This window comes from Arachis ipaensis, chromosome B6, assembly GCF_059453495.1.
Source record: "Arachis ipaensis isolate K30076 ecotype BB chromosome B6, ASM5945349v1, whole genome shotgun sequence".
Lineage (NCBI taxonomy): Eukaryota > Viridiplantae > Streptophyta > Magnoliopsida > Fabales > Fabaceae > Arachis > Arachis ipaensis.
The window spans coordinates 37,176,452-37,200,600 of NC_142441.1; the positions used below are offsets into that span (position 1 = coordinate 37,176,452).

Consider the following 24,149-nt stretch of genomic DNA (forward strand, 5'->3'; position numbering starts at 1 on the left):
AAGCATGTCAGAAGGACACCTTCTAATTAATTACTTGTATCTTTCCCAAGCTTCATAGAGGGATTCACCTTCCTTCTGTTTGAAAGTTTGGTCTTCCACTCTAAGCTTGCTCAACTTTTGAGGTGGAAAGAATTTGGCCAAGAAGGCATTGACCAACTTTTCCCAAGAGTTCAGCCTTTCTTTAGGTTGTGAGTCCAACCATATCCTAGCTCTGTCTCTTATAGCAAAAGGGAAAAGTTTACGTTTGTAGACCTCAGGATTAACCCCATTGGTCTTAACAGTGTCACAGATTTGCAAGAATTCAGCTAAGAACTGATGAGGATCTTCCAATGAAAGTCCATGAAACTTGCAATTCTGCTGCATTAGAGAAACTAATTGAGGCTTAAGCTCAAAGTTGTTTGCTCCAATTGCAGGAATTGAGATGCTTCTTCCATAGAAGTCAGAAGTTAGTGCAGTAAAGTCACCAAGTACCTTCCTTGCATCTCCACCATTGTTGTTATTTTCGGCTGCCATAGTGATAAACCACTATTTTATGGTTTATATTGTGTTTATTTATGTGGTTTTATCATGATCCTTACCCACTTATTCATTAAATAAGCATGCATTTATAATTCCTTCCTAAAGTTATTGCATGATTGAAAACTTGCTTCCTAGAGACTTTTAATTATGTATTTTATTTCTCTCTTATTCCATTCAATGCCGTGATTTGTATGTTAAGTGTTTCAGGCTTTATAGGGCATGAATGAGTCAGAGATTGGAAAGGAAGCTTGCAAAAATGGAAGGAACACAAGGAATTGAGGAGATGACCAGCGAGAAGTGACGCGGCCGCATGGATTACGCGATCGCGCGGCATGGAATAGCACGAATGACGCGGCCGCATGGATGACGCGATCGCGTGGCAAAGCAGAAAGCCGAATGACGCGGCCGCATGGATGACACGACCGCGTGACATGCGCGATCTGCATAATCTGCAGAATCGCTGGGGGGCGATTTCGGGCCTTATTTTGATCCAGTTTTTGGCCTAGAAAAGCAGACTAGAGCCAGAGAACATGCAGAAACTAACAACAACATTCATTCCGCATAGTTTTAGTTTTGAGATCTAGTTTTCCTCTTCTCTAGGTTTTCTCTCTACACATTCATAGTTTTTAGGATTCGTTATTTTTCATTGTTTTTGCATTGGGATATTGAGAAGAGTTATTGCCTCATCAAGACTTCGACACTCTAGTTCATCTTCTTTACTTGTCTCTTACTCTTCCATGTTCCTTAATTTACTTAATTTTACTATTGGATTATTTTAGCATTTATTAAATACAAGAATTACTTTTTATTTTTAATTAATCCTTTGATCGTTATTTATCATGTCTTTCTTTAATTCCCTTTCTTATGTTATGAATTCTTCATTTACAATGAGCGAGTAGTTCCCTAACTTGATGGGGAGTTGATTGAAAGAAACCCTTGAGTTGGGATGCTCAAGAGAAAGATTGTAATTGGGTTTATTGTTGGATTGCTCTCTAGTCACTAACACCAATCCTCCCAAGAGCGGATTGGAACTTATGGATAGAACAACATTCCAACTTGTTTGACTTCCCCTTACTTAGTAAGGGACAACTAAACAGAATAACCCCCAATTATCAATTAATCTTGAGAGTACTGCAACAAGAATAGGGCTTCCAGCTAATCAACTCCCAGTCAAGACTTTTATTTAAATTTATATAAATTCTCTAATTTAATTTTCTTTCATTCAACTGAAACTTTTTTGAAAACATCTGATTAATAAAATAGCACACTTTTCTGCAACTCGTTGGGAGACGACCTGGGATTCATACTCCCAGTATTTTAATTTTAATTTTTGTGACACCCTTCTAAATTGATAAGCGGATTTCTGGTTGGTTGAGGACTATACTTGCAACGCATATTTTATAAACATTCTTAACTCGCCAATTTTCGCTCGCATCAATTTTTGGCACCGTTGCCGGGGAGTTGCAATAAAGTGCTAAAGTTATTAATTGGAATTTATTTATTTGAATTTTATTTTATTTTGCTACTATGAGTTGCTTGTTTCTTTCGTTAGATGACACGTTCGCTTCCTGATCCAAGCTTCCTAATATTCGATCCTGAGATTGAAAGAACTATTTCACGAATAAGGCAAGCTCGGCGTCGGTTAATCCTCTCTGAGGGCGGATCTGAAATGTCATTTGAGAAAGAAACCAGCCCCTGTTCTACTGATTTGGTTGTTTCATGCGCAGGTAACATGGCAGCAGCCAGGAGAGTTACTATCCAGGAGGCTGGAGCCCCTGATTTTACAATGCAACCATTTCAAGCGCATCACCCAGCGGTAGCTACAGACTTTGAGATAAGGACCGCACTGCTCAATTTGATGCCCAAGTTTCATGGCTTACCTGCTCAAGAGCCTATCAAGCACCTGAGAAATTTTCAGGCAGCCTGTTCTACTGTTAAGCGTGATGGTGTAGATGCAACTTCAATTTTGCTGAAAGCCTTCCCGTTTTCTCTTGAGGGGAAGGCAAGAGAGTGGTACTACACTCAACCAGCAGCAATTGTATCCAACTGGGATACACTGAGAAGAGAATTCTTAGAAAAGTTCTTTCCAGCTGAAGTTACTAATAAACTGAGGAAAGATATTTCCATGATTGTTCAGGATAAATCCGAGACACTTTATGAATATTGGGATCGCTTCAATAATCTTCTGGAAGCTTGCCCCCACCATATGATTGACAAGATAGTGTTACTCGGTTATGTCACACAGGGCATGAGGCCCCAAGATAAGACCACATTGGAAAGTGCTAGCAATGGGTCTATGAAAAAGTACAAGACCACTGATGAGGCATGGCAATTGATCAGCGATTTAGCTGAATCTACTAGGAATCACAGGCAGAAACAAGGCCGTGCAAAAGCTGTGGCAGAAGTATCCTCTAGCAGAGAGACTGCTGCTTTAACTTAGAGTATCTGTGAAATGACCAACTTGCTGAAGCAAATGCAATTGAATCAACAACAAGTTCAGCAAGCTCAACCTTCTCCACCACAGCAAAATCAACAGTTAGTCCCACAGAGAGTTTGCAAAATCTCTGCTGATTATAGCCATTATACTGATGAATGTCCGCAGCTCCAGCAAGAAGACAACACCGTGGCAGCCACACATAACTTCTATGACCGCCCCAACCAAGGGTACAATCAAGGTGGCAATTACAACCACGGGTGGCAAGACAATTCTAACCAGAATTGGAGGGACAACAACAATAACAGAGGAGGCAGAGATAATCAGAGAAATCAGAGGTGGAATAACAACAACAACAGGCAGCAGAATCAGAATCAGCCTTACAGAGCACCTCACCTAAGGCAATCCCAAGGGCCTCAGAATACCCAACAGCAGACCTCTCAATTTACCCATCCTTCTGCATCTTCTAATGATGACTTACTACAATCTATTGATCGGAGACAGCAGACCATGGAAAACAACATTAATGCCACTCTGAATGGTCTGAACGCAACTTTGCAAGCTCTTGTCTCCCAGATAGGATCAATGAATAACTCCAATAACCAACCTTTGAGCTCCAGTGGTATTCCCTCTCAACTATTACCCAATCTCAAGGGTGGTATTAATGCCATCACCCTGAGGTCCAGAACCACATTGCAGGAGAGGAATCAAGAGGAGCCAAACCCACCAGAATACGCCTCAGCTGAAGAGGTAGTGGAAATAGAAGATGTTGAAGAAGAAGAAGACATTTAGGATGTGGTTGAAGAAGAAGAAGTGCAACCACATGAGGAAGCACTAAAAGGCGCAGACACTGCAGAAAATGCCACTCCCATTCCATTTCCACAACTTGCAAGGAAGCCCAAGAAGAAGCTGGAACCTGATCTAAAAATGGTAGAGATATTCAAAAAAGTTGAGGTAACTGTTCCCCTTTTTGATGTTATTCAACAGGTACCTAAATATGCAAAGTTTCTAAAAGATTTATGTATACATAAAGACAAAATTAATGAATTAGAAACTATTACTTTAGGAAGTTCCATATCTGCTTTAATGGGAGGTTTACCTGAAAAGTGTAGTGATCCAGGTCCTTGTATAGTTAATTGTACTATTGGTGGTGTGATAATTTATGATTGCATGTGTGGTTTAGGAGCATGTGTGAGTATAATGCCTTTGTTTATATATGATGTTTTGAGGTTCCCTCCCTTAAAAAGGTCGGTAGCTCGTTTTGTGTTAGCAGATAAAAGCATTATTACAGTGGTTGGAGTTGCTGAAGATGTACTAGTAGGCATTAAGGGACTCACGTTCCCCACTGATTTTTATATCCTGGAAATGTCCTAAAATGACTCAGATAAGCCATAATCAATCCTACTCGGAAGGCCATTCTTGAAGACCTCAAAGTTTAAATTAGATGCTTTTTCAGGAACATACTCTTTTGAAATAGATGGCCGAGTAGTAATCTTCAATCTGAATGGAGTTATGAAGCATCCTCCAGAGGATCACTCTATCCTCAAGTGTGACATTATAGATAAAACCGTGGCTGAAGTCCATCAGGAGGAATTTGAAGAGAAGCACACAGGACAAGGTCCAAGTGTGGGGACATTCTCAGAGGACAATGACAGTGCCTTACCATTGTTACCAGCTCCAGACAACCCATAGCCTGAACATTATCAGAAGTTAGAATTAAAACCCCTTCCTCCACACCTGAAATATGCTTACCCTGAAGACGGGCAGAAGTTTCCGGTTATCATTGCAAGGGAACTCACTTCTCAACAGGAAGAGCAGCTACTTGGTGTGCTGAGGAGGCACAAGAAGGCAATTGGGTGGAGTTTGGCAGACATAGTAGGCATCAACCCTCAAGTCTGTGAGCATAGAATATTTTTAGAAGAGGGAGCAAGACCTGTCTGTCAACTCCAGAGAAGACTGAACCCCACTATCCTAGAGGTTGTCAAAAAGGAAGTGACCAGACTACTAGAGGCAGATATCATCTATCCCATCTCAGATAGTGAATGGGTAAGCCCAGTACAAGTGGTGCCAAAGAAGTCTAGAGTCACTGTAGTGAAGAATGAGCATGGAGAGCTCCAGACAACCAGAGTTCAGAACGCCTGGAGGGTCTGCATTGATTACAGACGCCTCAACCAAGCAACCCGTAAGGATCACTACCCTCTTCCATTCATTGATCAAATGCTGGATTGCCTGTCAGGTAAATCGCATTATTGCTTTTTAGATGGTTACACAAGTTATTTCCAGATTCACATAGCTCCTGAGGATCAGGAAAAGACCACTTTTACATGTCTTTTTGGGACTTATGCTTACAAGAGAATGCCCTTTGACTTGTGCAATGCACCAGCTACTTTTCAGGGTGCATGATGAGTCTTTTCTCTGATCTTATTGAGGACTGTATGGAGGTTTTTATGGATGATTTTAGTGTTTATGGCAATTCCTTTAGCCTTTGCTTAGATGGATTATCTAGAGTGTTAGATAGATGTGTCAGTACAAACTTGGTATTAAATTTTGAAAAATGCTACTTTATGGTTAAACAAGGGATTGTACTAGGACATGTTGTATCTAATACTGGTATTTCTGTAGATCCAGCAAAGGTGGATGCTATTTCTAGTTTACCTTACCCCTCTTCTGTGGGGGAGGTCCGTTCTTTCCTTGGCCATGCAAGTTTTTACAGGAGGTTCATTAAGGACTTCAGTAAGGTAGCACTTCCCTTATCCAGGCTACTATAAAAAGATATTGAGTTCGAGTTCAGTGAAAATAGCAAACAAGCGTTTGATAAGCTGAAGACCGCACTGACTCAAGCTCCAATTGTAAGAGGACCAGACTGGAGCCAACCATTTGAAATAATGTGTGATGCTTCCAACCATGCAGTAGGAGCAGCACTGGCTCAGCGTGAAGGTAAGGATCCTTTTGTTATTGCTTACGCGTCTAAAACTTTAGATGCCGCTCAGTCGAATTACACTACTACTGAGAAAGAGCTTCTTGCTATTGTTTTCGCTCTGGATAAATTCTGAGCCTATTTACTTGGTACGAAGGTAGTAGTGTATTCAGACCACGCAGCTCTAAAGTATTTCACTACAACATTTTGGGTCTATGGCCACGGTTTTTTTGGTCACGGTAAAAAACCGTGACCATAGAGGGTCTATGGTCACGGTTTTTTACCGTGACCAAAAAAAAAGCTATGGTCACGGTTTTTACAGAAATGGTGACCATAGGGTACCTATGGTCACGGTTTTCTAAAAAAGGGTGGCCTAAAAGGGTCTATGGTCACGGTTTTGAGGGGTGACCTAAAGGGGTCTATGGTCACGGTTTTTTACAGTGACCAAAAAGGGTCTATGGTCACGGTTTTCACAAAAAGGGTGACCATAGCGTACCTATGGTCACGGTTTTGGAGGTGACCTAAAGTAGTCTATGGTCACGGTTTTGTGGGGTGGCCTAAAAGGGTCTATGGTCACGGTTTTAGGGGTGACCTAAAAGCGTCTATGGCCACGGTTTTTTACGGTGACCAAAAAGGGTCTATGGTCACGGTTTTTCAAGAAAGGGTGACTTAAAGGGGTCTATGGTCACGATTTTGGGAGGTGGCCTAAAGTGGTCTATGGTCACGATTTTGTTGGGTGGCCTAAAAGGGTCTATGGTCACGGTTTTAGAAGTGACCTAAAGGGGTCTATGGTCACGGTTTTTTACAGTGACCAAAAAGGGTCTATGGTCACGGTTTTTCGAAAGGGTGACCTAAAAGTGTCTATGGTCACGGTTTTAGAAAGTGGCCTAAAGATATCTATGGTCACGGTTTTTGGAGGTGACCATAGATACTCTTCCCTCCATAAACGCCGTCGTTTTAGCCCCCCCCCCCCCAAAATCCCAAAATTCCCCTCCCTCCCAACCAAATCCCCATTCCCTCCTAATTAGTAACTTAGAAAAAAAAAACCCTATCATCACTTCGTGACAGCCCCCCCACCCTATTCTCACCATTTTCCTTCAAGCCAGCCCCCACCTTCGCCGAGCTCCTCCCAACCCTCTCCATCATACGTCGTTACCCTTCCTCCCAGCCCCTACCATTGTCGTTCACCTTCCTCCCAACCCCTATTTCGTCACAGCCCCCATGATCGAAGAAGGTAGAAACCCTAGCGTCACTGAGCTCCTCTAGCGCGTCTCACCGCGAGCTTCTTGTCACCGCGAGGAAGAAGAGTAGGTGTCGCGCTCCTCCGCTATCCAGCCACCATGGAACTTCGAAGAGAGAGAGAGAAAGTGCACGAAGATGAGAGAGAGAGAGGGGTCAATAGCTGAGCTCGTGTCCGTCCGTCACCGCCTCCAGTGCCGTCACCGCCACCGTTGAAGCTCTGCTACGGCTGCTGCTGCCGTCTGAGCCACCGCCAGGGGAAGCCCCTGCCGCCGTTACGACGGGTGGAGTCCGCCGTTGAGCTGTGCCCCGTTCAGTTTCACCGCGAGCTTCCTGTCACAAGAGCAAGTCTGATTCACAGCAAAATCCTCTAGGTAACATTCAATCTTCTACTTTAGGTTGAAGTATCTTCTAAGTAACGATTGGACAAAATAAAATAGGTTTTTATCTGAAAGGGAATGAAGTGTAAGTTTATAATTTAAAAGGAAAAAAAAGAAGAAGTAGTGTTTCCATTATTCTAATTTTGCAAAACTCTGCCATGTCCCTTTTGCTCAAAGTTCCCTGTAATGTGTATTGCATTATATTCTGTTATACTTTACAGTTATGCCATGCCTACATCTTGAGATAGTATCAAATGTTACTTTACAAAATTTACAGAGAATTTTTACCTTTAAAGATTGCTTTGTTTTCTGATTTATTCTTTCACTTTATAGTAGGGATAACTTAATATTCTTGCAAAACTGGTTTGTAAAGTTCCCACACTACAGAAACAGAAGTTTGTTCATAGTAGGAGAAAGCTATGCTGGTAAATTTTCCTCCCATTTGTTCTTTATGTAAATTAGTTCCTGCATAATTGATTATATTTATATTAAAACATGTTTGCAATTTATCTTCAGGACACTATGTTCCTCAACTTGCTGAGCTTATGCTAGAATTCAACAAAAAAGAGAAGTTGTTCAATTTAAAAGGCATTGCTGTGAGTTTCTAAAAGCACAAACTTCCAATTATTCTTCTTTCCTTTGATTCCAGCTTTTTCTGTTTAATTGTTTCCCCCTTCTAATGTTCTTGTACCAAAAAACTTAATTTTAGTTAACTCAAAATTTGGTTTAAACTCCATGTTAGTGTTAGTTGATTAGGTTGTTGTTTGATTAGGTTAGCTTAGTTGAATTAGGTGGTTAGGTAGTCAATTGATTTCGTAGTGAATTTAGGTTTGAACTCTTTCTATCTGAAAGGTTTTTGGAGATTGATGGGTATATATAATGGAAAAAAGGGTAGCTGAAAGAAGCAGCAAAAAGCAATGAAATTAAAGAAAAGAAAGGTTTTTGGAGCTCAGGTTTCTATGGTTTGGTGTTGGGTGCAATTATGTGTGTTTCCTATACACTCGGTGGAAGATATCATTGGGATATCTCTTTGTTTTTATTGTGAAATGGGCACAAAAATATGCAAACATCAAAACAAAAACTCATAACTTTTTTATTATTATTATTATTATTATTATTATTATTATTATTATAAAATGGATTATTATTCTTTTTACTCTCTGTTACTGCTTAGTGCTTAACATGAAAACAACATAACATATGCAGTTTTTGTTTCCCTTTTGAATTTTTCTGACAAGGAAGGGTGTTTAAATATGATATATGTTAGATTGTGTTTGTTTATTTGTTTGTTTGCCTTGGCTGGTGTTAAAGGAAAGGCTTTGTTTTGTTGCCTTTGATATATGACTACTTTATTTGACTAAGATTCTGGCTTCTCATTCTTCCCATTTTGATTTGGTTTGTGTGAGTAATATTAATTTACAGCATGGACAACATGCGTACATTGAGTTTGGACATTCAAAAGTTAAAAAGTATTCACCTTTAGATTCTAACTCACATGCAATACATACATATATTTGTTTTAAATAGCTAATTAATATGACTTTATTAGAATATATTTTAATGGATGAAATTTGTTTATAGCTAACTAAAATTCTGTTTCACACCTGTCCTTCTAACCAACATTGATGATGGGCTAGATCCCAGCAATAACCCTTCCAAATATGCAATTATGGATTATCAAAAATACTAACCATTTTGACTATGGTCAGAGTATATTAGAGAGCATAATAGAGTATATTAGAGAGCATAATAGAAACTACTATTGCATCTGGATTATAAAAGTTGACACTATTTGTTTCTGGCCCCAGATATTAGTTGGGTAAGATGAGAATTCTCCACACAAAATAAAATATTTTAAATTAACCTGGTCTTTTTTATTTGTTTATTTTGTTGTGTGTGAGATTTGTCGTCTAGTTATTTGAAAGTAATGCGACATTATCCAACAACAAAAAAAACTAATCAATTAAGTATTGTTATCAGCTATTGGCTCAAAGTACTTGGGACTTGGGAACTTGGTTTCATGTAATCTAAGGTTGTATTCCCTTATACAGACACGTGATTCTAAGAGAGAGATATAAAAAAATAAAATTATATTTAACAGATAATATATGAATAAAAATAATATATTTAAAAATATTAAATTAATATATTATATATTTTTTGATAAAAAATAATAAAAAATAAAAAATAAAAAATATATATTTTATTATTTTTTATCAAATTTTTATTATAAAAAATATAATAATAATATGGATTTGATTTGTCAACTTATGGATTTAATAATATATATTTTAAGAGCAGCTAAGTGTTTAGGTCACAGGAACCTAATATAAGGGCATATTTTTTTTTAAGTATGGATTTGATTTGTCAACTTATGGAGGCGCCGAGTGTGTTCTAGAGCTTGCATTAAATTAAAACTTTCTCTTTAGGTGTGGTTTATTGCGCGCATAATAAAAAGATTATACTCCAACTCCAACTAATAACAGGGCGTGTATAATATATAAGTGTAAATATCCCTCCACTGCATGTATGTGTGTATGTATAATACAAAATTATGAGTTTTATTTTGCTTGGTCTGTGTGAGCATGTATTGAGATGTACTTCCTTCAATTATTCATTATTACTTCCCTTTACAAATTTACATTTCCATTTGCTGATTTGGTAAATATATTAGAGGACTGATTTTTTGTAGTTTGTGTGTGTATTCCATGCTCTGTCTTTTCATTACCTGATCAGCGATCTGTTCATAGCATGCTCTTTCCAATGGGAAAAAATAAAATTAAAAAATATAGTTTTCCTTTTTTCAAATAAAATTTAGAGGCAGGGAAGGGAGGTTTAATAACTTAATTCTTCATATAGATTTATCTTCTCCTGAATTTTTTTGTTTTGTTTTGTATATAGGATGTTGTTTTTGGACTGGTAAAGACAAAAGGAGTTGAGTAGTTGTTGTGGCACCAGTGTATAACAACTTCAAATGGCATCTCAAAATGAAGGAACTAAGCAGTAAGTTTATATCATACTTGATATATATTATAATTTGATCTTCTAGTTATTTAGGTAGTGTGTATATGGTAGCTAGATTGTCACTATAATTGACCTATTAGACCATGTTTAGTAAGTTCAGATATTTGCATTATTAGGTTTAATCATGTTTTGTCAAAAGATTGGATGGATTCACCAAGATTTGAGAACGAGTACATAGTTGGTGTAAATAGTTTTTTAGAGTTTGCCTTCGTAAAGGGAAAACCAGTTGCAAAAGAAATTCAATGTCCGTGTGCAAAGTGTAGAAACACTTATTGGCGTGAACGAGACGCCGTATATGAGCATCTTATTTGCTATGGGTTTGTCGAAGGTTATAAACGATGGACAAATCATGGAGAATCAGTAATCCCAACAGTAATAGATACTGACATGGATGATTGAGGCGGCCTTGATGATATGAACGGGTTGCTGCGTGACGCATTCGAAAATATGGCAAATCTTGAGGAGGGGAACAATGGGTTGAATGAAGATGCGAAGAGATTTTATAAGCTAGTAGACGAAGCAGGTCTGGAATTATATCCGAATTGTACAACTGGATTTTCGAGATTATCGTTCATCATTCGTCTTTACCACTTGAAGTGTCTACATGGGTGGAGTAACACATCTTTTACCTCCCTCTTGGAGTTATTGAAAGAAGCCATACCTGATTTGAACATTCCCACTTCTTTTAATAAAGCTAAGAATATGGTTAAAGAGTTGGGTCTTGACTATGAAAAGATTGATGCATGTCCTAATGACTGCATGCTGTACCGGAATGAGTACATAAATGACTCAGTTTGCCGTATCTGTGGAGAGTCTCGATATAATCAGACTCCTACTACGGATGGCAATGAAGAGGACTTTGCGCTTCCGAATAAAGTTCATAAGGTTGCTGCGAAAACCTTAAGATACTTTCCTTTAATACCAAGGCTTAAAAGGCTTTTTATGTGCCCAAACACAGCAGAGGCGTTGAGGTGGCATGATGAGCAGCGTTTGAAAGACGGTTGCATAAGGCACCCTGCTGATGGCCAAGCATGGAAGAACTTGGACAGTCGGTACCCGAACTTTTCAAAAGAACTGCGTAACTTGAGGCTTGGTTTGGCAAGTGACGGTTTTAATCCTTTTTGAACTATGAATGTGTCACATAGCATATGGCCAGTTGTCTTAATGATGTACAACTTTCCCCCTTGGATGTCCATGAAGTCAGAATATTGCATGCTCTCTTTAATCATTCCTGGACCTTGTTCACCAGGAAATAATATTGATATTTTTTTGCAACCATTGATCGAAGAGCTGAAGGAGCTATGGGTGTCAGGGATAGATACTTATGATTCTTTTAAGAATGAAACTTTTCAAATGCATGATGCACTTCTTTGGACAATCAATGATTTTCCAGCGTATGCGATGTTGTCAGGTTGGAGTACGAAAGGAAAGTTAGCTTGCCCTTGTTGTAATCATGATACTTCTTTTTGTTACTTGAAACATAGCCAAAAGATAGTTTACATGGACCATAGGAGATTTTTGCCAGTTGATCATGCATGGAGGTCTAACAAGAGATCTTTTAATGGAAAAATAGAATTCAGGGGTCCACCACGAATGTTAACGGGTGAAGAGGTTCTAGATATGCTAAAGTCAGTAGATAATGCCTCTGGGAAGACGCAAAACAAAAGTAAAGGCCAATGGAAAAAAAGATCAATCTTTTTTGAGTTACCATATTGGCAGCACTGTATGATCAGGCACAACCTTGATGTAATGCATATTGAAAAAAACATAGTTGACAGTATAATTGGTACCTTATTGGATATCCCTGGAAAGACAAAGGATCATGCAAAAGCTCGTTATGATCTTAAGGAGATGGGCATTCGAAAGAATCTTCACCCAATAAATACTAAGGATGGCAAAAGAACTAAACTTGCTAGAGCATGCTTCTCCATGACCAAAGGGGAGAGATCTATTTTTTGTGGTGTTTTGAAGAAAACAAAATTGCCTGATGGAAGTGCTTCAAACATTTCTCGTTGTGTACAACAAGAAGAGAGAAAGCTTTACGGTTACAAGACTCATGATGCTCACTTCATGTTGCATTACCTGTTGCAGATACCAATCAAGAGCATTCTTCTAGATCATGTTGCTATTCCTCTAGTGCGTTTGTGTTCCTTTTTTCGTCGGCTATGTCAAAAAGAAATCTCGTTAGAAGAGATTAATGGTTTGGAGTCGGAGATTGTAGAGACTTTGTGCCAGTTGGAGAGGATTTTTCCGCCGACCTTTTTTGATATAATGGTTCATTTGCCTATTCATTTAGCTAATGAACTAAGGTTAGGTGGTCCCGTCCAGTTTCGATGGATGTATCCGATTGAGAGATATATGTGCACACTAAAAGGGTATGTACATAACAGAAGTTGTCCAGAAGGATCAATTGCGGAGGGTTATTTGGCTGAAGAGTGTTTAACTTTTTGTTCAAGATATTTGCATGAGGGAGTGAAAACAAGATTCAACAGAGTATCTCGGAATAATGATGCAGGCACTTCAACCGAAGATCCTGATTCAAATTTGTTCGCAAACAAGGGAAGTCCATTGGGTGGAAAAAAGGGCAACTAATTATTTTGGACGAAAAGTCACTCCATCAAGCTAATGCATATGTAGTGAATAATTGCGATAACGTGGAGCCTTACATGAGGTAAATTTGCACTTCTCATTAGTTCTATTCCTTAGACTAATCTTGGTAATATAACATAATAATATACACTCCTTGTAGAGAACATTGTGAGCAACAAAAGCAAGACAAGCGGAAGCGGAAGTGGAACATCGTTAAAGATCAGAATGAAGACTTTATCGAGTGGTTTACGAGACGTGCCATGAAGGATGATGTTCCCGGTTGGTTACGACAGCTGTCTAAGGGTCTAAATAAAGTTGCAAAATCATTTTCTGCTTATGTTGTCAACGGGTACAGATTTCATACTAAGCGACGAGAAGTGATGCGAAAAACGCAAAATAGTGGTGTCACTGTGGTGGCTGAAACTACAAGCTTTGCGAGTGTTAAGGACAAAAAACCAATAAAGGCCAATATAAGATATTATGGTAGAATCATGGATATTATCGAGTTAGACTATTATAGCCAATTTAAAGTTATGTTATTTAAGTGTGAGTGGTTTATGGCTGAGGAAGATAATTATGGTTTGACATACGTTCATTTCAACAAAAGATGTTACCAAGACGAACCATTTGTGTTGGCAAGCCAAGCACACCAGTGCTTTTATGTGAAAGATCCATATATTCCCCAAAAGCATTATGTGATGAAAACGGTTCCCAGAGATTTGTTTAATGTTGGTGTCCAATTACAGTTTGACCCTAACATAAGAGGGCCACATGAATCGGCGAATAGTCCGATACCCTTAAGTGATATTGGTGAGGTAGACTTGGTTAGACAGGGTATGCGACCTACTATTGTTGATGTGACACCGAACAAGATCAAACCTAAAGACAAAGAAATAGTATCTGATGATTTAGACAGTGATGCTGAATTTGAGGTAGTGCACAAATTGTAACGTTGATGCTTTATTTTTTAACTTATTTTCTAATGCATTATCATGTTTATTTTCTAATGCATTACCATGTTTGTTTATTTTATTTTCTAATGCATTACCGTGTTTGTTTACTTTATTTTCTAATGCATTACCATGTTTGTTTACTTTATTTTCTAATGCGTTACAATGTTTCTTCTTTCTTTTAATTTTGGCAATGTTAGTATTGATGCTTTGTTTGACTTTTTTTTATACAGGATGAACAATGAAGGAAATTCCAAAAGAAAAAGGTTAAGAACCCTATCACAAATAGAGTCACAAAGAAGTCCCTTGAAGATAAGGAGTCTGGTAAAAAGTTTAGGAAAAATTCAATTCACAAGTGCTTATTCCTTGCTAAAACAATTTCAAATAAAAAGGGAACATGTTTTAGCTGCATGTGGGGCTAATAGTAGTAAACATGAGACAAGGAAAAAGGGCAAGATGCCGGAAAAGGTGCTGAGAAGAGGTGACGATGAAGGTCAAAGCAAAATGGTAACCAAGAAGATAACAAACATCGGAGACGGTGAGGATCAAATCAAGATGCCAACAAAGAATTCCAACGAAGAAAATCATCTAGTCAAGATGAAAGCCATTGAACATGAGGATCAAGGTGGGAAGAAGCCATCTAGGAAGAAGGTGCCAATGAAGAAATCAAAGGTGGAGGGTGATAAAGTCAAGAAGCTGACCAATAAGATGCTGCTGAAGGAATCGAATGAACAAGATGCCAACGAAGAAGAACATAAGATTGAGTCTCTTATCCCTGCTATGACTTTAGACGAATTTTTTGAAAAATATGGGATATCATTAGATGAAAATGATGAAGAATATGAATATGATTGTGATGAGCTCAATCCAACCGTTAGTGATAGTAGTGACACTCAACTCGGTAATGCCTTTATCCCTTTCTTTAATAGCAAATAGTGAAATGCACTAACCTGACTATTGTATTTAATAGATTACTCTTTTATTCATTAGATTCGTAATCTTGTTAACATTTTCTAGTAACGACATTGGAAATAGGTACCAAAAAGAAAAAAGTTCGTGGTCCCACCCAACTCAAGCATATTCATGCTTTGGAGACACAAATAGAGTTAACATGGTACAATGGCAAACCCATAGGCCCAACAAAGACACAGGTTCAATTGTTTAGTCGATTCTTGGGAACACTTGCAAGAAACTCTAATTTGGTCACATTGTTATATACTAATTGGCAAGCTGTGTCCATTGAGACTAAAACTTCAATGTTGGATTATGCAAAGGTGAGTCGATCATTCTCCTTTTTAAATTGTTTACAAATAGGCTTAGCATGTATGGTAAAATAACATTATTCGTTGTTTGTTTGTAGTCTAAATATAACATTCCTAGTGATGCTGAGCCTTGGGTGATAGATACCATTGGAGAGGCATGGAAGCAATTTAATAAACGCATAAAGAAATATCACTATACACCGTACAACTCATTTAGAGAGATGATGAAAAATCGTCCAATGACTGTACCTGAACTGCATTTTCGAAAATTAGTTCAATTTTGGAGGCTTGATATCATCAAAGTAAGTGATTTTCACAACTCTCTTGGCTTTAATGATGGTATCATGTATTTAACTAACTCTATCTAATTTTATATTGCAACAAATGTAGGTTATTTCTGACAAAAATCGTGAAAATAGATCCAAGCAAAAATGGAATCATCGAATGGGTCCAGTTAGTTTTGAATTAGTGCGCGCTGAATTGGTATTTTTTTGTACTTTTTATTTTAAGTATTTTTTTATCTTTCATGTTATGTGTGTTTGCTTAGTCACATGTTGGTGGTTTCTTGGTAGCGAGCAAAGAAGGAGGACAATGAAGATCCATCACAATCTGAGATGTTTGTTGTAACTCGTACGAGCAAAAAAGGAGAGACTGATTCGGGAACACAAGAGACAATTGTTAGTTTTCTGGTCTCTTAGAAAAGTACACAAAACAAGAAATGTGTTGGCTATTTTTATTTATTCTAAAGCTGTCGGGTGTATGCATTTATTTTGATCCTATTTGTGTGTAATAGGAACATCTTCAAAATTTGAAAGAAGCAGGATACAATGATGATGAAGCAGTTCAAACAGTTTTCGGGAAGGAGAGACATGGAAGAGTTCGTTTTTATGGTCGATCAGTCACAAAATCCTCTCTTAAAAAGGAGAAGGAAATCCGACAAATGCAGCAACAACATAATGAAGTGGTTTCAACTATGGAGAAAAATCAAAATAACTTAACTTCCAAGTTGGATGGTTTAACAAACTTGATTAAAACGTTGTTGCAACAAGTCAATCCTGGTATGAGTGCAGAACAAGTGCAAGTAATGATAGAAGCTGCCCAACAATCTCCGCCTGACGCGAGTAGTGCACCAAATGATGCGCGGCGAAGCATTCCTCCTTCACTTGGATCGAACCATGTATAAAAGGATATGAAAGTAAGTACTGTTCGAAACTTCTAGTTAAATTAATAGTATGCTTTTGGTTGCTGTTTGATTAGGTTAGCTTAGTTGAATTAGGTGGTTAGGTAGTCAACTGATTTTGTAGTGGATTTAGGTTTGAACTCTGATGTTTATTCTTTCTGAAATTGGTTTTCCTGTGCTCGTAATGACTTGCCATGTTCTAATTTAGCTTCATGCTGCTGCTTCATTGATCTGCCCTATGCTAAATTAGTTTCTTTGGTGCTGTTGATTAGGTTTAAACTGTTATTGATCCTATGTTGCTGTTTCATTGTTTTACTTTTGTGCTAAACTGGTTTATATGATGCTGCTGCATAGTATTATTGCTACCTTATTTTTGTGTTGGCTGCTGCTGGAATGAACAGATTCTGAATTATTTGTGCAGTAGTGATAACTTTGATGAATTTCTGAGTCTAAGCTATCACTACTGCTGCATTCTTGCAATAGCTGCTATTTGAAGTGAATGATGGTTGTGAATAATTCTTGAGTGTTGCTATGGATGAATGTTTCCCTTCTTTTGCTGCATATGTATTGCATCATCAAAAGCATTTTTGCAAGATATCTAACATGTTTATTTCTTTTACGTGCAGGAAGACATGATGTGATGAAGAAAATATGTTCCATACAAATATCACATGAGATGGGTCTTACTACCTTAGTTATGTAAATGTAATATTTTGATGTGTTATGTACTTTTTGAGGAATTACATGTAATTGGAAAAATTCCACTCTATTTTGATTTGTGTTGTTTAGACTAAAAATTAAACATATGTATCTTATAATGAAACTTTTGTGATTTAGATTTCTTGAATTTCTTATTTTTAGATTTATTTTGTTATTATTATCATTTTGAGATATGTGATTATAATTTAAAAAAATTGAATCTCATAAACAACAACAGGCTATAGTCACCGTTTTAAAAAACCGTGACCATAGAGGCTATAGCCATCGTGAAAAACTGTGACCATAGATAGGGCTACGGTCACGGTTTTAAGGAGGGTGACCATAGAGTCTATGGCCACGGTAAAAAACCGTGACCATAGATAGGGCTATGGTCACGGTTTTAAGGAGGGGTGACCATAGAGGCTTTGGCCACGGTGAAAAACCGTGACCATAGATAGGCTATGGTCACGGTTTTTCATAGGGTGACCATAGAGTCTATGGCCGCGGTGAAAAACCGTGACCATAGATAGGGCTATGGTCACGGTTTTAGGTGGGGTGACCATAGAGTCTATGGCCACGGTGAAAAACCGTGACCATAGATAGGGCTATGGTCACAGTTTTAGGTGGGGTGACCATAGAGTCTATGGCCACAGTGAAAACCGTGACCATAGATAGGGCTATGGTCACGGTTTTAAGGAAGGGTGACCATAGAGGCTATGGCCACGGTGAAAACCGTGACCATAGCCTTATCTATAGTCACGGTTTTAAGGAGGGGTGACCATAGTGGCTATGGCCACGGTGAAAACCGTGACCATAGATAAGGCTATGGTCACGGTTTTTTACCGTGACCATAGATTAACCTATGGTCACGGTAAAAAAACCTATGGTCACGGTAAAAAAACGTGGCCTAAAGTGTCAGATTTTGAAAATTAAAACCGTGACCATAAAAACCGTGACCATAGCCCAAAAAATCGTGACCATAGACCTATGGCCACGAGAGAATAGGCCATGGTAAAAAACCGTGACCATAGGTCCAAAACCGTGACCATAGATCTATGGTCACCCTTTTTACTAGCTATGGTCACAGTTTTTTACCGTGGCCATAGGCCTTTTTTTTGTAGTGTTTATTATCTAAAAAGGAGTCCAAACCAAGGCTTATACATTGGATACTGCTATTACAAGAATTTGATTTAGAAATTAAGGACAGGAGTGGTAACCAGAATTTAGTGGCAGACCACTTGAGTCGCCTTGAACATATTACAGATGACTCCACTCCTATAGCTCATAATTTCCCATTTGATAACCTGCAAGCAGTATCTGAGATAGTCCCTTGGTATGCACCTGTAGCTAATTATCTAGTTAGCCGCACTTTTCCTCCAAACTTTTCTAAGCATCAAAGAGACAAGCTGAAAAGCGAGTCTAAATATTATATATGGGATGACCCATATTTATGGAGATGTGGCGCTGACCAGATAATTAGATGGTGTGTGCCTCAATCAGAATTCCAGTCCATCTTAGAGGCCTGTCACTCATCTGAGAGTGGAGGATATTTTGGCCCTCAAACAATTGCTAGAAAAATCTTAGACTGTGGATTCTGGTGGCCTACTCTTTTTAAGGACGCTGCTGAATTTTGTAAATCTTGTTTCCCATGCCAGAAATTTGGTAATATATCCAGGAGGGATGAGATGCCTCAACAAATTATGCTTTTCTGTGAAATTTTTGATGTTTGGGGCATTGACTTCATGGGTCCATTTCCAAATTCTAATGGTTATTTTTATATTTTGTTAGCTGTGGATTATGTTTCCAAATGGGTAGAAGCAATTCTTACCCGCAATGATGATGCTAACACTGTTGTTTTCTTTGTGAGAAACCATATTATTTGTCGCTATGGATCACTACGAGCAATCGTGAGCAATCAAGGCACCCATTTTTGTAACAGGAGACTAACAGGACTAATGAAGAAGCATGGGATAATTCATAAAGTTGCAACAGCCTACCATCCTCAGACTAATGGGCAAGCCAAGGTGTCAAATAGAGAGATAAAGCATATCTTGCAAAAGATAGTCAAACCTCATAGAAGAGACTGGAGCACCAGGCTACAAGATGCACTCTGGGCATATAGAACAGCATACAAAACACCCATTGGGATGAGTCCTTTCCGCTTAGTTTATGGAAAAGCTTGTCATCTCCCTGTTGAAATAGAGCACAAAGCCTTCTGGGCAGTAAAGGAATGCAACATGGGAATTGGAAAAGCTGGAGCTGAAAGGAAGTTGCAACTGCAGGAACTGGAAAGCCTTCGCCTAGAAGCTTATGAGAACTCAAGACTATACAAGGAGAAGATGAAGGCTGTACATGATCAGCACATCAAGAGGAAAGAGTTCCAACCTGGGGACTTAGTCCTTCTTTAAAAATTTCGACTAAGGCTCATGCCAGGCAAGTTGAGATCAAGATGGGAAGGTCCATACAGAGTAGAGAAGGCTGAACCGTACGGAGTTTATCACCTAAGTCATCCTTCAAGCTCTAAACCTATCAAAGTTAATAGACATCGTTTAAAGCTGTACCATGGCGAGAAGCTGAAGAAAAACAAGGAGCTCGAGATCTTCCTCTTGGAAGATCCCCACATATCTGAAGACTGAGCTAGTGGAACGTCCAACTTACGGACGTTAAAGCAAAGTGCTAGGTGGGAGACAACCCACCATGGTATGATCGTTCTTTTCCTTATTTTTAATTTTCTTGTTCAATAACTCTTCTCTTCATTAGTACATTTTGTGCATCTGCATTTACATACCTTTATTAAAAAAAAATAACACGCGACGCGACCGCCTCATTGACGCGTCCGCGTCGCAGGGAGCTGGGAGACAATAATAATATGAACAGAGAGTTACGCAGGAGCAGGGCTGGAGCCGTGCCAATGGCACAAATCACCCCACGCGATCGCGTCGCTGATGCGACCGCGCCATATGGGAATAATGGCCTCTCACGCGACCGCGTGCCCCACGCGACCGCGTGACCTGGATTTCGACGTAATAACGGTGCACAGCCAAAAATTGTGCTAGAGTGGTGCTAAACTGGCGCTGGACGCACAGTCCCTGTCACGCGATCGCGTGCCCACGTGACCGCGTCATATCCCTCTGATAGCCCACTCACGCGATCGCATGCCCCATGCGATCGCGTCACCCAAAATTTGGCACTAATATGATTTTGAACAGAGAGTTGTGCAAGTGCGAGGCTACCCTCGCGCCATTAGCCTAAAACGGGTCACGCGACCGCGTGACCGACGCGATCGCATCATTGAGTTTAAGCGCAAGTCGTGCGACCGCGTGCCCCATGCTACCGCGTTGCTTGCGCCGCACAGCCTCCCTAATTTTGCCAATTATCATATCTTTCCCCCCCCCCCCCAAATCCTATTTTCTCTTTTCCCTCCTTATTTCTTCTCCCTCCCTTCATCCCTTCTTCCTTCTTTCTCACTTTTTACTCTCTCTCACCCCCATTAACAAGGTTTTTCTTTCTCCTTCCCTCCTTACTTTTCTATTATTCTTCTTATTTTTATATGTTATCCTCTTTTCTTTTCTTTTTACCTTTGTTGTTCATATTTTATTTTTCTTTCTTTCTCCTTTTTACTTGGTGTTATCAATTTATGTGAGTCATTATTTATATTCTTGTGGATTATTATAAATTTGTTTGACAATTATATATTGCTTTTTAAGGGATTACTTGCATGTTCAAATTCTTATTTTCAAGAACTTCTTCTACATGCATGCTATGTGTTTGTGAAAAAGCCCATATGGCATTATGAACTTCTCTACATTTTTTTCAATGCTTGCTTTTCACAAATTTCCTTTACTATTTTATTCATTGAATTTAATTGTCAATACAAATGTGATGGTTTGTTACGAGTGATGCTTGATCTATGCTACTCATGCCCTTTGCCGGCATGCCAATAAACACCTTGCATTCACTTGTCATCATATGCACTAGTTATTTTCCATTAATGAGTTTTCACATGTACTAATGAGCGTGTGTTAATATCATTTACCTTTTTATGTGCATTTATAACCATCCTTTCCGTTCTCTTCCTTGCTCTATCTCTTTAAATTTAATTTACTTTCTCTTCCCTTTTTCAGGATGGCCACCAAGAAAGGAAAAGAGAAAGCCACTCCCAAACAACCAGCAAGAAGAGGTACAAAAAGAGCATTAGTGGCAGAACCCTTTTTAACTGCGGTAAAGCCCTCAATAAAGAAAATTAAGAGGATTATAAAGGTTGATGATAAAGAAAGAGACTTCCCAGCAAAGGACACTACACAATTCCCTAATCGCTACTGTAAGCAGATGTTCCCCATCCTGGCTGAAAGGAGTTACAACAACGAATACCTTCTTCTCCTTCTGCCTAATATTGCTACCTTTGTTGAGCCGCAAATTGCCCGAAGACAATGGAGTTTCCTACAGAGACAGCCAAGGCAGGTCAATCTTTCTTGGGTAGTCGAGTTCTACTCCAACTTCCACCTGCCAACCCTGCAGTCTGTCTTTGTCCGTCAGAAACAAGTCCCCATTACTGAAGAAGCCATTCAAAAAGTTCTAAGTATTCCCCCTATTCCAGAAGGATTGGATGCCTTTCAAGAAGCCGCACTCAAGCGCCAGCTGTACCAATTTGACTGGGACGCCGTTCTCAGAGTTATCGCACTACCTGGCAGCAGATGGATCTACGGATACCATCGTACCCGCCCTAAGGAAATTTCGGCTTCAGCACTTACCTTGGAGGCTCGCGTATGGGCACAAATCATGTCCCATTACGTCTTTCCGAGCACTCACGAGTCCTCCTTCACTGCGGACATGGCCGTTCTACTATGGTGCATCCGTACAGACCAACCTCTAAATCTACCAAGACATATCCGGAATGCCATGGGACACGTACAAATTGCTGGCAACTTATCTTTTCTAGCCCTGGTCTCAAATCTTGTCTCAGCAGCCGGAGTCTCCTACAGAGCTGGGGACACCAAAGCCATGCTTCCACGGGGTGATCAATATGTCCCCAACGGGAAGTACCTCAGACTTCCAGCAGCCACTACCAGCCAACCTACTGAACCAGTTGAAGATATTCCTTCTTCAACACCACAAGCACCTACAACAGCCCAACTGCTCCAGCAGATACTTGAAAAGTTGGATCGGCAGGAACAAAAAGCTAAGATGAGAGAGTGCCGTAACAAGCGCCGATTCACATACCTCAAGGAACTGATCATGGGAAAATTCAGAGACTCAGACACCCCGGACTCCACTTCCTTTACCAGCACAGGGAGCCATAATGGTCCTGACTGTGGAGATACTGCTACCAGCCCACCTTTGTTCTTGACAGATGGCACCGAGGACGGTGCAAAGCCTTAAGTGTGGGGAGGTCGGTCAGTACCTGACTTCCGAAAGTAATTTCTCTTCCCTAGCACCAATAAATTAGGATATTTAGTTAGATTTTTTTATGTTGTAGAATAGGATAAATTGCATAGTAATAGATTAGTTGCATGCATGTTCTGCTTGATTGAAAAGACAATAAGTTTCTTCTAAGACCCTATCTTTGGAACAAAATTTCACTAATTTTAATTAAAACTTTTATGTTAAATTTGCTTGAAGTTGTATTTGGAACATGATTTTTGAGCAGAACACACAACCAGTGAGATTTGAGCCTTTATGAATGGTTACATTATTTAACCATCATTATTTTATTCTTGTGTGTTTACTTCTCTATGATTGTAATCTATATTTTGTTTCATCCTATATGTCCAATGTTTATTATATTTATATGTTTGCATATGATTGAGGCCATTATATGTTTAGCTCACTTATCCAAATAAAGCCTACCCTTTCAATTACCTTTGTTAGCCACTTTGAGCCTTTAAATCCCATTTGTTCTACATTTTACCACATCACTAGCCTTAAGTGGAAAAACAATTATATATCCCAAATTGAATCTTTGGTTAGCTTAAGATAGAATTGTATGTGTTATTTAAGTATGGGAAATTGTGGAAACAAAAGATAATAAGGGAATGAGTCATGATAATACAATGGGAATTTGGATACCTACTCATGTGAAACTATAAGAATTAAAACTCTATGTGCATTGATAAGTTATGTTATTTTTATGTTTCCATTTTTATAAAAAAAAATCCAAAAATATTCCATAAATAAATAAGGGGACAAAATTACCCCAATGCTAAGTCAAGCATTCAAAGATCAATGCATGTATGATAAAATAAAAAAAAAAGGTGATACATGAGTATGGATATGAAAGAGATTTCTGGGTAGTTAGGTATGAATTCTAAAGTTACATAGAATATATATAGGTTATGTTAAAGCTTGGGTTAATTAAAAATTCAATTTATAAGCTTACTTAGCCATATATATACCCGTACCCTTACCTTGGCCCCATTACAACCTTGAAAAGACCTCATGATGTTTGCATTGGTATATTAAATGTTGTTGATTGGTTAGGTGAAAAACAAAAATTAGAAAGCATGATTAGAGAAGGATAGAGTGATTACCCTATACCCTAGAGAGATTAGAGCATACATACATCATCAGTGAGGGTTCAATGCTTGAGTTCTATGTTCCCTGCTTTCATGAGCTACCTTCTCGCATTTTTATCTGTTTTTACTGTATAAGAATTGAATTAATGGAATTTGATTTGTGATTGTCTTGAAGAGCTTATTTACTTTTGACCAAGTGGACAACAATCATATAGTTGCACTCACATATATAGGTTGCATTGCATTGCATGAGTTTTACATGTTCCTAATAATTTATTTTATCTCCTTCAACTAAGCATGAGGACATGCTAATGACTAAGTGTGGGGAGGTTGATAAACCACTATTTTATGGTTTATATTGTGCTTAATTGTGTGGTTTTATCAAATCTTTACCCACTTATTCATTAAATAAGCATGCATTTATAATTCCTTCCTAAAAATACT

General features: G+C 38.7%; 2 protein-coding genes and 1 non-coding gene across 3 annotated transcripts; all 3 read left to right on the forward strand.

Moving 5' to 3' along the window:
* LOC148555162 (small nucleolar RNA R71) lies at positions 1 to 108 on the forward strand. Its single transcript, XR_015887979.1, has one exon. It is a non-coding gene; the product is annotated as a small nucleolar RNA R71 (small nucleolar RNA).
* Positions 109 to 10,463: 10,355 nt separating this feature from the next.
* LOC107648639 (uncharacterized) lies at positions 10,464 to 16,497 on the forward strand. Its single transcript, XM_021104400.2, has 7 exons — positions 10,464 to 10,492; positions 14,286 to 14,953; positions 15,088 to 15,326; positions 15,413 to 15,616; positions 15,705 to 15,797; positions 15,887 to 15,991; positions 16,108 to 16,497. Exons 1-7 carry the CDS (start codon positions 10,464 to 10,466, stop codon positions 16,495 to 16,497), a joined length of 1,728 nt encoding a protein of 575 aa, XP_020960059.1.
* Positions 10,961 to 14,052, forward strand: LOC110263291 (uncharacterized). The gene is made up of 5 exons (XM_088489676.1): positions 10,961 to 11,621; positions 11,763 to 11,907; positions 11,998 to 12,141; positions 12,247 to 13,059; positions 13,263 to 14,052. Exons 1-5 carry the CDS (start codon positions 10,961 to 10,963, stop codon positions 14,050 to 14,052), a joined length of 2,553 nt encoding a protein of 850 aa, XP_088345802.1.
* Positions 16,498 to 24,149: the final 7,652 nt, after the last annotated feature.

Excerpts from the sequence above, each read along its gene's own strand:
- LOC107648639 (XM_021104400.2), top strand. The coding sequence starts at position 10,464 with ATGGCATCTCAAAATGAAGGAACTAAGCA. Across the intron at positions 14,954-15,087 it reads TAGTAGTGACACTCAACTCG|GTACCAAAAAGAAAAAAGTT; the intron begins GTAATGCCTTTA and ends CATTGGAAATAG. Across the intron at positions 15,617-15,704 it reads GGAGGCTTGATATCATCAAA|GTTATTTCTGACAAAAATCG; the intron begins GTAAGTGATTTT and ends CAACAAATGTAG.
- LOC110263291 (XM_088489676.1), top strand. The coding sequence starts at position 10,961 with ATGGCAAATCTTGAGGAGGGGAACAATGGGTTGAATGAAGATGCGAAG. Across the intron at positions 12,142-12,246 it reads GAGGTTCTAGATATGCTAAA|GCACAACCTTGATGTAATGC; the intron begins GTCAGTAGATAA and ends CTGTATGATCAG. Across the intron at positions 13,060-13,262 it reads GAAGATCCTGATTCAAATTT|AGAACATTGTGAGCAACAAA; the intron begins GTTCGCAAACAA and ends CACTCCTTGTAG.